A 14,433-nucleotide genomic window follows, 5' to 3' on the forward strand; every position below is an offset into this window, starting at 1 on the left:
TGCAAAATGAACCAAAAGTCTGAGGTGATACTGATAAACTCCATTGTATCCACCCTCACAAGTAAAGTACGTTTGTATGACCTTCAGGAGTTGGCTGTAGTAATCTTGGAGGTATGCTTTTTGGGAAGGTTGTGTCAGAAATGAGTTCTTTTGTGATGCATATCTCTAGATTTCCAAACTTGACCTTTCCATCTTTAAAACTCAAAGAAAAATGACTAGCTAACTGAACATGATGACCTACTGATTGTATCTTTTCACAGAAGGAGATGCACCCAAGATTTTCGAAAGAAGCTCTAATTGTTGGACTAGAGTTTATGAGAGCCAAATTTATGGGTTATGTATTCACAATCTCCCCTCCTTTTCTATTTACAGTAGGATCCATGATCACCTTTATACACAGGGAAAACTTCTAAGTTTTTGGAGACCAAGTGGGCTCTTGCAACAAAATAACAAATGCACTTTTTTTACAGCAGTAGACAAAGGTTTATAAAGCCAACACACTGCACAATGCAAACATGATAAATTGACAACTTCAAAGGGTGACTACTGAGTTCCAAGACTTTACAAATTCCAACCCTTGACTAACTCAGCATTAAATATCAGTTGTTATCAACCTATTACTCTTACTCATATTTTTAAAATGGAAAATAGGGTATGTGGAAACATGGGCTGCGCAGCAAGATTTAACTAACAAACAAACACAACTCCACATTCAACAAAGGAAATAAAGGGTTCTAAATGCTGAGAAGCATGACCTTACATATAGAAAACCAAGGACAGGTTAAGTCGATGCTAGATGGTTATGGAAAGAAATTTCACAACAACTTGTGTAGCATCCTATGTGCAACAACCCAATGCGCAACACTCTATGTATCAACCAACTCTTGCAAATAGAACCTATGCATACTGCATTCTTCAACTCCTAGCTCGAATACTCTGCAATTGAAACTTCATTCAATCACACTTCACTGAAAATCAACAACGCAAGTAGCTTGTGTGAATAAAAATGGTAGTTTATCCATTTGATTTCAAATTGTTTCTATTTTTTTCTTGTTGTGCGATGTCATACAATGCCTTCTTTTGCAAAACATAATAACTTGGGACTTATAATCATTAAGAGATTTGATTTATCATATGATTTGGAGTGATGAGATGATGATATAGATAATTTCATTTTAAATGCGCAGTCATAGCTATTGAATATGAAAATGAAAAAGGGAGTTGTGATGATTCCTTGTTTACAAGTGAAGAATGATTAGATATATAGGAGAGTAGGGTATGTGATTTTAAACATAGGGAATGGGAAAAAGGGGTTGTATAATGTAGGTTATAATTCTTAGGGAAAAATAATAGAGTAGGGGGAGAAAAGAAAGGTGGAATTTCAATAGCTATCTTGCGTTGGAACAGTGATATGTTCAACTGTCTCACATAATTCTCATGACAAACCCACTATTTACATTCATGACTTGGTTATCTCAGACTTTGACAATTTTCCCAATAAATCAAAACAACTTCATGTTTTTGATCAGACCTCTTGATGACCATACCCATGGTGATATTCTAGATAGTGACACTTGAACTTATGACATCATCTATGACATTAAGCTCGACTTTAGTCAAACTAAACATTAAGTAATTTAAATCCATTCGATAAATGTAAACCTATTGACCGTAACACATGGTTTTAGACACTATGTTCCATTTAATGACTACTAATATCAATTTTTCCAGTTCTCAAGATAAATATCTACATCTTTCTTGGATAGTCCTACTAGAGCTATGGTGAAAGTGGAAGCTTGCAAGATCTAGGACTTAATTTCCTTCACCTATTGTGATACCCATATCTCTGAGTGGAATTAAAATAGGTGTCAAAGGCTCAAACACCATGGTATCATAGCTATGGTGAAATTGATATCCCATTTAGGCAGTAGGCTCGAGATTTCTTTCAAAAATACCTCCCTAAATTCCCTGAGGATGGCAGAGTCTTCAAGACTGGGTTTTCCATTTTCTGTTGTTGTATCAATCAATTGTACAACATAAATTCTACATCATTTCCTACCACACTTCTTAATTTGTAGAGCCAAAACATTCCTTAAATTTATCGTCATAGGTATTCCTTTAAATGCTTATGCATTCCCCTCGTCATCCACACATCAAAAATTATTATCTAAGTAGTTTAGAATCACCATGTGCTTCTTCAACAAATCCATGTTGATCAACACACCATATGATCCCAATGGTAGGACATTCAAGTTTGCAACAAATTGTAATCTATTCATTTCAAGGCCACAATATGAGGCTAATTATATGACCTTCGTTTTTTTCCTGGTGGCTACTTGCACTAGCCATGCTTGTCTAAGTTTTTTTTTCTTAATTGACAAATCTCTTCCACCTTAGGTGACACATAAAACTAACAAGATACTGGGTCTATAAGTATTGTAATAATTTTAGTATTCATATTAAATATTATTTCGACAATTGTGGGTTGATGTTCTTCCTGGTGGTTGTCTAAGGCTTTGTTAATTCTTGGCATATCTCGAGTGACATCATTGGCTATGGATGCTTCTTGGATATGTTGTATGGAAGGTCTATCACCCTCTTTTCTGTGTGGGCAGTGTTAGGCTAAATGGGGTTCTCCACACTCACAACATCTTAGGGGTTCCTTAATAAAATTTCCCTTCCCATTTTTGAAGCCTTCTATCCATGTGGACTTTGGAACATGTTTAAATGGGGTAGTGGAATTTATACCATAATTATTTCCTTGAAAACTTTTGGTTCTACAGTGAAATTGTGGTGGTTTGAATCCATTTCCTTTGAAATATGATGACCCTGGTTTATATGGCTCCATATTTTGAGTAAATTATTGATGGAACATTTTTTCTTAGGACTCAGGAGATAGATGCATCGTACTGAACACAACTGATTCAATATTTTGGATGCTTCTCAATTGCAGTAGTTGCAGTTGCAGCAACAACATATGAGAGGAAGTTGCAGTGCAAATGCAAAGTTGGCAGTAGTATGGAAGTGTCAGTAGCATCATGGATGCATCATCAGAGTTGCACAGTAGTTGGAAGCCATACCTTGAGGAGTGAGGTGGGGTGATTTGGAGTCGTAGCCCTAAAGACCTACAAAGATGGGCAAAGTCCACTAAGGAGTCCACCTCATGGATCATTACCTAGATGAGGGGGCCCAAAACATTCAGTAGCAAGATGGATCAGTGGTAGTTGATATAGTCAATACTAGATTAGCAGTTGCAGACTAGTAGCAATTAAAGGTTTAGGAGCGTAGTGCAGTTTTGAAGACATAGTTGATTCTTCGGTGACAATGTAGATTCTAGTAAAAGTTAGGACTCGGGAGATAGATGCATCATACTAAACACAATTGATTTAATATTCTAGATGCTTCTCAGTTTTAGTAGTTGTAGTTGCAATAACAAAAAATGAGAGGGAGTTACAGTGCATATGTGGAGTTTACAACACTATGGTAGTGTGAGGAGCAACACAAATGCATCATTAGAGTTGCACACTAGTTGGTGGGAAGTAGTAATCAAATGTCGTCAACCTTATAGGAGATGATAAAGGGACGAAGTGTTGTAGCAGGGTGTGCAACACTAGAACAAAATCCTCACTAAGAGGGAATGTTATTTTATGCAACATCAGATGTGTTCTAGCCATGAAATTTGGTAGAGAGGCTAGAATACATGAGATCTCCAAAACTCAGAAATCATTTATCAAATTTTCACCAAAAGAAGGCTTAATTATATTATTATCTGATGTTTATATTTCATAAGTCTAAACTTAGGGAATATGGGTGATTAATTATAATTAATTAAGTCAAGGTGTGAATCATCTAGAAACTCACACAGATTATTGTTTAGGTTCTAATCTTGGTCGTTGGTGCTCCAATAGTGGATTATAAGAAATCGATGGGAACTTGGAGAATACACCAGAAGCACTTGGAGATTTCAATTTTCTAGAGTAGCAATAGTCAATTGTTAGAGAGTTCGAGCTTCAACATGAAGCAGAGACAATGAGGGGAAGGGGCAGTGGGGTTGGAGGAAGTTTGCGAGATCGAGCGAGTACATTTGCAGAGAGGCGAAGATTTCTCTAGGAGGCTATAGAGGCAACATAGAGACAGAAGAAGGAAGTTTGATTTGCTGAAGAGGGTAGAAGTTTTTAATTCGAGATTGAGCGAGTACATTTCTAGAGAGGCGGAGATTTCTCTAGGAGGCTATAGAGGGAGCATAGAGACTCAAGAAGGAAGTTTGATTTGCTAAATAGGGTAGAAGTTTTTAGTTCCAGAGGCCAGGAAGGAGTCCCAGAGGGTCAAAGAGACATTTTCCCAACCAACAGTAGACAGGACAACTAGACTAGCAGTCAGTTCGGGTAGCAATTGAAGCAGGCAACATTAAGTTGATTCAGAGCCTACCCAGTTGGATGAATTGCTTTTCCCTCTAATATTTTTTCCCGATATTTTCTTTACAAGATTGCCAGATTTGGGAATCCAAATTATTTTACTTAGAATTTCTCACTGCTACATAATAATAAAATCCTCAACTGCTACATTGATTCTCCCAAGTTGGGCTTTTCCAAGGACATTTGTTCAAAAATAACAGTGTCATTTTTATGTATGTGTGTGCTAGATTTTCTCATTTTCTGCCGCTATTTTTCTTATGCAATTTTGTTTGTGAAGGTTGCAGTGTGATTAATTTGGTATTTGATATAGAAAATAAATTGTTAAATTAATTAACTATTAGAAGAATTAATTCTAGTTGCTACAATAGGATTTCAGTCTTGAAATTTTCACCAGGTTCCAAAGTATCAGTGATTTTAAACAAATTGTTCCAAAGTATGAGTGAAGTAACAAATTGTTCCAAAAGTAAAGTACATTATCAATAACAAAATTTTAATACATCATCAATAACAAAATTTTAAATAAAATAACCAATTTCATCTTCCGAAATACATTATACAAATGAGTTTAGGAAAAAACAAAATATATTTGATAGAAAAACAAAAAAAACAGAAAAACGAGGCTGGTAGTGATCACAGCTCTAATGTCCATATTTCTGGAACTCCCACTCGCTATTATCTGCAACAATATATACATAGTAAGGTGTAAAATAAAAGTTCAAATGAATTCCTCTCTCATTGTCCAACCAAAGATAAAGTGAACAGAAAAAACAACTAACCATTTCCTTAAAAAGATTCATGTTCCCATTTCAAAATAATTTCACTCTACTAAAATGCAGCCCTAAAGATTGCACAAGAAGGAAGTTTAGAATACATACCTAATGGGCAGACTTGTCTTGTCTTAAGCCACCGACTTATGCAGTGAAAATGAAAGGCATGATTACAGACTCCTGTTTCAAATGTCAAAGAAAAACATATAAAACTTTGATAACCTAGAGCTTAAGCGAATAATAATAATAATAATAATAATAATACATATTTTTAACATACCCCATGCAACTATGCATTCTTCAGCAGTTCCTTGATTTGCCTGACACTCTATACCTATAAGTTGAAAAACAAAACAAATTAAAATTTTGAATTTTATCTATATTTTTTAATATTTATTTAGAAATTTGAATTTATCTATATTTTTTAATATTTATTAGAATTAATTTCATAATAAGAAAAAGTCAAACTGATTCAAAAATCTCCCAAAAACAATCCATCTTCTCAATTTTCTACCATTAAATTATATAAATAGCACTTACAGAGATCCATAATGTGGTTTCTGCAAATTGCACAATTATCGACCTGGATGTCTGCATGCAGAAATGATTAAAATTCTGTTAGAATAAAAACTAAATGATAATTTGTTAAATTGGGAATTTTTACTCTCAGAGACAGTTTGAAGACTGGTGTAAAACGACTCTGTTTTAAATAAACCATTTTGAATTTGCTTAAAATAAAATGTGTAGATAATGGAAATGTAATTGAATAAAAGGGATAAGGTTGGAAGCACATGATACCCCATGCCCAGAGTGCAACAGCATTCCATTTCTTAATTTCGAATCTCTTGCTACTATTCTTATTCTCGGTGGAAATGCATGGTGCGACAGCGTGACTCTTGGATCATCCTCCTCTCTGCGTCTCTTGATGCCATCACGCCCTACGAGATTGAGATTGAGATTGAACAGTTCAATTTTACGTTGAAACGGTCAAAACGCCCTGCGAGAGAGATTGCACGAGAGAGTTTTATGTTGAAACGATCAAAACGCCCTACAAGAGAGATTGCACACTCTCGGGTTTAAACAATTTCAGATGTATCAGTACTGCCAGCTGCGAGGTTGCACAGTTTTAGGTTGAAACGCAATTGTCCATATATATTCAAAACGTGAAACTTCAATCTATTTATACGTTCCCTTTGGTGGTAAATTCTTTTTTCCAATGTACACCCTTCAATATGGGGATACCAATCCCATTAGAGGATTTAAGGCCAGTGTCTTTAACAAGGTAACATGATAGGAGAAGGAACCTTTGGACTTAGGCAATAGAGGTTGTATTAAAATTTATTTTATTTATTGATTTATGTATATTTATGGTTAGTATGTTTAATCATCAACAATTAATTATTGAAGCGACAATGTAATTTTCAATGCAAGGTGGTATTGAGTAGTAGCTACATGTCCCACAACCCTAGAAATGATATAGGGAAGAAGGCCATGCATAGGTCATGATGAAAGTTATGAGTCATCCGAAGTAGCCTTGGCCATGGTTGGGGGAGGAAACTCAATCGTCAAACCATAAAGATAGCTTCTAAAGGTAAAGGGACAGGAATGGGGATTTGAACCACCAATTGGACCTTTTTGTGGGATGCTTTTCCTTTAAGAGAAAGTATGGAGTCCTCTAGAAGTTTTTTAGCAATAGATTTGGGTCATAGTGCCATGAAAATTGTTTTGGGGTTGGGGGGATGGATGGAGGTGTGGAACCTAGCCCTAAGCCCTAAAGAAATTCTTTAGGAACCTATGGATAATAATGTTAGCTCAAGCATGGGTTTTCTATCCCAGGACATGGCTATGATGGAAGCATGGACTTTCAACCACAAACAAAGCTTTTATCCATCTAGGCCAAGAAGAATGCCTTGAAAAACCACACATGGGCTCTTAGAGATGTGTTTGGCTTGTGATTATAGATCCCATGCCACTAAGTGGTTTTCACTAGTACTTATGTCTGAAATGATTTATGGAATAATTTAATGCAGTAGGTCCCAAAAAAACAATTGAGGTGTCCAAGGTGGCCTTGACCATGACTGGGGGAAGAACATTATGCCTTAGTCCCTAAATGTATCAATGGAGTTGGATGGGTCAGAGAGGGAGAGATAGAGAACAAGTTGACAGAGAGAGAGAGAGAGAGAGAGTTGGAGGGGAGAGATAAAGAGATCAATCAAGAGAGAGAGAGAGAAGGGGAGATGAGAGAAAGAGGAGAGAGGGTGGGAGGAGAGAGATAGGGGGTCAAGGGAGAGGAGGGTGAGAGAGAGAAAGAAAAAGAGTGTTGAGGAAGAGGGAGGGAGATAAAGACAAATAGATATGGAGAGAGAGAGAGAGAAACTGAGAGAGAGGGAAATAGTGATGGGGGAGAGAGGGAGAGAGACAATGAGGGAGGGAGGCAGGCAAAGGGAGAGAGAAAGAACGCGAGAAAAATGGAGATAGAGAGATGGAGTGAATGGAGATTTCATTATTTTTGTGACAAAGATGTCCCATGTTTTGTCTCCTTCCCTGCAAAGGTTATCGAAATGACCTATACTAGTCATTTTTAATTCCTATAAATAAATTTAATTGGAAAAAATAACATTGGTTTGATTTAAATTTCATAATAAAAACTCATCCAATTAATTGTGGTATAGAAATGGAAATAATTACTCACGTTCAATCATTGATGAAGTTTTTTTCCATATGGTACAAATAATTGGCTAAAAATTAAGGCCCAAATGATTTAAAATAATGAAACCAAAACAAGATACAACCAACCATGACCTCTCAGCGAGAATAACAAGACCAAAACACACCTAAAATAGATGATCTATTTTGTGAAATTGATAAACTTGTGCCGGTAATTTTACAAAACGAAGTGATTTTAGGTTTTCTCACATACATCTCAAACCTGTTAAACTCTACCATAGCACAATTGATCGATCAATGTTTAAACAGTTGAAAATAATTAATATTATTTTGTATTAATGGAGAAATGGTTACATAAGTTGTAACGTATCTCCTTAGTTTAGGATTTGTTCCTAGAGTTTAGGAGTTTGTTTGCAACTACCTGATTTCTAGTGATGTACTTAATAATGTAATCATTCACTTGATGGATAGTAGAGTGTACGGAGAGTTCTCTTTGTATGACTGCAGTCTCCAGGTGCAGTACTCACCTGTGAGCTGTAACTCCTTCTTTTTAATTCAAATCTGTTTTTTATCTTGGTATTGGAGCACAGAGTAGGGATAGCGTTATCTTTTTTTTAGGATGCATCATTGATTACAAAACTATAGTGGCACATTTGTAGAATCAAGTGGACTGCAGTAACACCTGAAGACAGGTCTCAGATGACTGATCATCTCTAAGCACAAGAAAGTGTTGGCGCGGTTTTGACGCGAATAGTCGCGCCATTTTTGAGCGGAAAGAAGAGCTAGCGCGGGTTTTTAAGGAACAGTCGCGCCACTTGGCGCGGTTTTGAGGGTGATAAGCGCGCCAGAAAGTACAGTTGGCGTGGAAAATCCAAGATTAATCGCGCCAATTTCGTGCCTTGCGTGAATTTTGTTTCTGGCGCAGGAATTTCGCTGTCGAAGGAGCGCCAACCTCTTTCTCTTTGAAAAATCTGCAATTTTTGCAGATCGGAGTTGCCTGGTGGTGGCACTTTGAATTTCCGGCTCTGTTCGGTGGCAGCAGAGTGGAGTAGCCCGGTGGTGGTGTATTGGAGTTCCTGATCTACTCGGTGGTAGCAGATCAGACTTGCCCGGTGGTGGCGCATTGGAGTTTCGGATCTGTTCGGTGGCAGCAGATCGGACTTGCCCAGTGGTGGCGTATTGGAGTTTCGGATCTGTTCGGTGGCAGTAGATCAGATTTTCCCAGTGGTGGCGCATTGGAGTTCCGGATCTATTCGGTGGCAACAAATTGGACTTGCCCGATGGTGGCACATTGAAGATAAAAAAAAAAAAAAAAATCAGAACAGAGGTTCGGATCTGGTATAAGTCAATATGAATAATAGTTTAGAATCGTATCTTCACGAGTCTGGAAAACTCGATGGATCAAATTTCAACAACTGGAAATTCAAGATGCAAACTTTACTTGAAAGTGCAAATGCGTGGTCGATCGTGACAGGAAATGAGCTGAGATCAGGATCAGCCACACAAGAACAAGATTGGGATAAAAGGGAGACAAAAGCAAAGGTCATATTGAAGATGTCCGTCAAGGACAATGTTATCCCACATATTAGAGACTGTAAATCGGCCGCTGACATTTGGACGACCATTAAAAACCTATACCAGACACAGAATTCAAACCGTGTCTTGTCACTCAAAGGCAAGATGTTTGCATTGAAGATGGAGGAAAATGAATCCGCTGCTGGATTCATTGTGAGAGTCAAAGACCTGAAGGACAGATTGGGAGATATCGGAGAGAAAGTTTCCGATTCAGATCTGGTCATGATCACGTTGAATGGAATGATTGATGATTACCAGACATTTATCACAGGGCTGTCAGCAAGGGAGAAAGCCCCTTCATTTGAAGAGCTGACAGGGATTCTGATACAAGAAGAAGAGCGACGACAAAATTTGAAATCTCAAAGTATGACCTTGCTCTAATGGCAAAAAGGAGACAGTTTAAAGGGAAGCAGCATCAGCAACAGCAGCAGAGAGGAGCCAACACATTTCAGAAGAGACTATTTAAAGGTATGTCTGCTAATAATTTTCCCATCAAGAAATGTTTTTACTGTGGGAAACCTAGACATGAGATTAGAGATTGTTATAAGAGGCAGATAGACGAAGGAAGAAACAAAGAGAGAAAACATAAGGGTTACTTCGTTAAGGAAGAGGAGGATCATAGCCATGAACTTTGACTATTTATAGTCAATTGTGCTCTTTCAGCTTCAAAGGAAGATGAGGACGACATATGGTATGTCGACTCTGGCGCATCCTCACATATGACTGGTAAGAAGGATTGGTTTGAATTTCTTGAAGAAACTTCATGTGGGTCGAAAATCTATTTAGGATATGATATTGGACATGAGATCAAAGGACATGGTGACATTCCTGTAAAATTACCTAGCGGTGACATTAGACACCTTAAAAATGTATTGTATGTTCCAGGAATTAAGAAAAATTTGGTCTCTGTCTTAATGATTACTGATCAGGACATGCAAGTTCAATTCTTTAAGACTAACTGTGTCATTAAGGATAGCCAGATGGAAACAGTTGCAACAGGAGTGCGCGTGGGGAATTTGTACAGACTAGATGTGAAGAGTATGCCACAGCAAGCAATGGTTGCAGCTGGATCAACAGTCGAAGATCTCTGGCATCAAAGATTCGGCCATCTTAATCTGCAAGACCTCATCCTACTTCAGAGAAAAGGTATGGTCGATGGACTCCCTGTTTTCCATAATGTTAAGCTGGATTGTGATGGATGTGCATTAGGGAAAATGCATAGAGAAGAGTTTCCTTTGCATGTTAATAGAAAGGAAAGAGATATTTTAGAACTGGTGCATACAGACATCTGTGGACCCATGCAAACCAGGTCATTAGGAGGAGCATATTAATTTCTCTTATTTACAGATGATTGCACTAGATTTTCATGGGTATACTTTCTGAGTAAAAAGAGTCAAGATTTTCAGTATTTTAAAGAGTTTAAATCCATGGTAGAAAACCAGACAGGAAAAAGGATAAAAATTCTCCGCTCAGATCAAGGGGGAGAATACAGGTTGGGAGAGTTCATGGATTTCTGCAAGCATCATGGGATTGTGCAACAGTTTACAGTGCCTCACACTCCACAACAGAATGGAGTGGCAGAACGAAAGAACAGAACTCTTGTGGAGTGCGCAAGGAGCATGCTTCAAGGTAAGGGTCTATCAAATGGTCTTTGGGCAGAAGCTATTAACATAGTTGTGTATTTAAAGAATAGAAGTCCTACTAGATGTCTAGGCTTCAAAACCCCTTTTGAAGCATTGTTTGGATTCAAACCAGCAGTGAGTCATTTAAGAATATTTGGTTCAAAAGCTTATGCTCATATACCTAAGGCAGATAGGAAGAAGTTAGATCCTAAAGCCCTGAAATGTATATTTGTTGGATATGGCACTGAGTTCAAGGCATACAAGTTATTTAATCATGTGACTCACAAGGTTTTTGCAAGCAGAGATGTCATATTTCATGAACAGGTTGAAGAAGGAAAGAATGACTCTAACAGTGATTGGCACATTCCATTGCTATTGGAAGAAAACAATGAGGAAGATGAAGAGCAAGAGAAGAAACAAGAAGAAGAAGTAACAGATGATGTAATCAATGAAGATGCAAGCTCGGAAAAGGTTGAAATTGAGGTAAGTCCCCTACCAAGGAGATCAGGTAGGAAGACTCGATTATCTTCTAAACTGAAAGGCTATGCATTAATGTCAAAGATTTTAAAAATTGTAGAACCTGCAAATTATGAGGAAGCAAGTAAATCTGATGCATGGAGGGCTGCAATGTATGAGGAAATAGAGTCAATAAACAGAAACCATACTTGGGATTTGGTTGAATTGCCTGAAGGTAAAACCCCCATAGGATGTAAATGGCTGTATAAACCAAAATTAAATGCCGATGGGAGTATAGAGAAACTTAAAGCTAGACTGGTAGCAAAGGGTTACTCACAGCAAGAGGGAATAGAATTCGATGACACCTTTGCTCCTGTAGCCAAATTAAACACCATTAGAATGCTAATTTCCTTAGAAAAAACACAAATGGCAGCTACACCAGCTAGATGTTAAGTCTGCATTTCTGAATGGTAACTTGAAAGAAGAAATTTATTTAGTACAGCCTAAAGGTTTTTTGAAAAAGGGACAAGAACATCTTGTGTGTAAATTGAAAAAGGCACTTTATGGTTTAAAACAGGCACCCAGGTCGTGGTATGAGAAAATTGACTCATTTTTTGTTCAGCATGGCTTTCATAGAAGCTTGAATGATCCAAATTTGTATACCAAGTTTAATAAACAAAGGCAAATTATTTTGATTTCTTTGTATGTAGATGATATGATCATAACAGGGAATGTTAACAATCTGATCACAGAAATCAAGCAGCAGATGTCACAAGTGTTTGAGATGAAAGATATTGGAAACCTTCGTTATTGTTTGGGATTGGAGGTATGGAGAGACTCTGGACAAACTTTTCTTACTTAAGGGAAGTATGCTAGAAGCTTGTTGGAAAGGTTCAGAATGGAGCAGTGCAGATTAGCAGCAACACCATTATAGCGGAATTTAAAGTTGAGCAGTGACGATGGCACTAAAGAGGTGGATACCACTATGTACAGATAGCTAGTTGGCAGTTTGATATATCTGACTACAACTAGACTAGATTTGGCATATTTTGATAGTGTGTTGAGCCAGTTCATGTCAAAACCACTCGAAAGTCACTGGGTCGCAGCAAAAAGTGTGTTGAGGTATCTTAGTGGTACTAGTAATTATGGCATTTTGTACACTGACACTTCTGATGTTATTCTAGCAGGTTTTTCAGATTCTGATTGGGCAGGTAACTTGGATGATCGAAGATCTATCACAGGTTACGCATTCAACATTGGATCCAGGGTCATAGCATGGAGCAGCAAAAAGCAGCGAACTGTAGCTCTATCTTCATGTGAACCTGAGTACCAAGCATTGTGTGCAGCCACATGTGAAGCTATCTGGTTGAGAAGACTTCTCAACGATGTAGGAGAAGAGCAGAAAGAATCAACTATTATCAAAACTAACAACCAGAGTACCATCAAGCTTGCAAACAATCCAGTCTTTCATAAAAATACCAAGCATATTGATACTCAAGTTCATTTTTTTCGAGAGAAAATATAGTCAAAAGAAATATGTGTGGAATATTGTAAAACTTGTGATAACATGGCTGATATTTTTACTAAGCCTCTTGGGCGTGTAAAGTTTGAATTGTTTAGAGGGATGCTAGGAGTTCAGGATAATCCTTTCTCCATTAAGGGGGGGAGTTGAAAATAATTAATATTATTTTGTATTAACAGAGAAATGGTTACATAAGTTGTAACGTATCTCCTTAGTTTAGGATTTGTTCCTAGAGTTTAGGAGTTTGTTTGCAACTACCTGATTTCTAGTGATGTACTTAATAATGTAATCATTCACTTGATGGATAGTAGAGTGTACGGAGAGTTCTCTTTGTATGAGTGCAGTCTCCAGGTGCAGTACTCACCTGTGAGCTGTAACTCCTCCTTTTTAATTCAAATCTGATTTTTATCTTAAACTAGATAATATTTTGCAGAATCACATTGTAGGGAGGTGTAGGAAGTAAACTTGTAATACTTAAATTTAAAATTAATAGATGGTTGACAAATTTCAAACACATCCCCATTAATTTCCATTAATGCTTGTCAATGTTACTTTTGTTTTAAGTTTCAATTTTTGAACCATATGGAGGTCTAGCAATTAAATCACAGATCCAAAATTAGAAGATGGTAGACAAGTGGGAAATCACATTCCCAACGTCCATTCATGCTTGTTTTGATATTCTCACCATGTAAATCGTTGGAGGGCCCACTTGCAATAGATTCAAGATAGTGGAGAGCCTACTCGCAAAGTGTTGGAGGACTCATTTGTAATACATTTAAGTTATTGGAGGGCTTATTTGTATTTGAGTAGTTCAAAAGTTTTAGTTTTATATATTCAATGTATTTTTTTCTCAATTTTATTTAAATTTAGTTTGAAATGGCTGGAATAACAAATTTAGTTTGAATTATTAAATTTATATAAATTAATTATTTAAAGATTTTTAAAACTCAAAAGGTATATCATTTAATTTAAATAATAATAATAAAAAGAAAACCATAAATCTCATGAGGCATATATAGACACTATTACTATTAAGGCACTTTGGGATGTAAAGGTCATCCATTCGAAAGTTTGTGGGAAAACAATCCATTCATGTTAAGTGTATGTGTGGACTAGGTTAGGTGCAATCCCCGGGGTATTTTGATGGCTTAGGTGTCCATGGGTCATGGTTTCTCATGCCTCACATAACATAACAAAAAAAAACAAAACCATATTATAATGAAACTAACAATCTATCCATGTTAAGTGTATGTGTGGACTAGGCGAGGTGCAATCCCTGGGGTATTTTGATGGCTTAGTTGCCCATGGGTCACGGTTTCTCATGCCTCACATAGCATAACAAAACAAACAAAAAAACAAAACCATATTATAATGAAACTTTTGCATTATAAAATTATAATAGATTTCTA

At 36.9% G+C, this 14,433-nt stretch overlaps 1 protein-coding gene across 1 annotated transcript; it reads right to left on the reverse strand.

The window, feature by feature from the left end:
- Window positions 1-5,053: 5,053 nt before the first annotated feature.
- On the reverse strand, window positions 5,054-13,557 carry LOC149203712 (uncharacterized). Its single transcript, XM_089400235.1, has 6 exons — window positions 13,499-13,557; window positions 5,981-6,033; window positions 5,723-5,773; window positions 5,463-5,516; window positions 5,291-5,362; window positions 5,054-5,091 (listed from the first exon to the last, which is right to left on the reverse strand). Exons 1-6 carry the CDS (start codon window positions 13,555-13,557, stop codon window positions 5,054-5,056), a joined length of 327 nt encoding a protein of 108 aa, XP_089256361.1.
- Window positions 13,558-14,433: the final 876 nt, after the last annotated feature.

The sequence above is a fragment of the Pinus tabuliformis genome, chromosome 2_1, assembly GCF_031772625.1.
Source record: "Pinus tabuliformis cultivar Carrire ecotype Pingquan chromosome 2_1, CPIR1, whole genome shotgun sequence".
In the NCBI taxonomy this organism is placed as follows: domain Eukaryota; kingdom Viridiplantae; phylum Streptophyta; class Pinopsida; order Pinales; family Pinaceae; genus Pinus; species Pinus tabuliformis.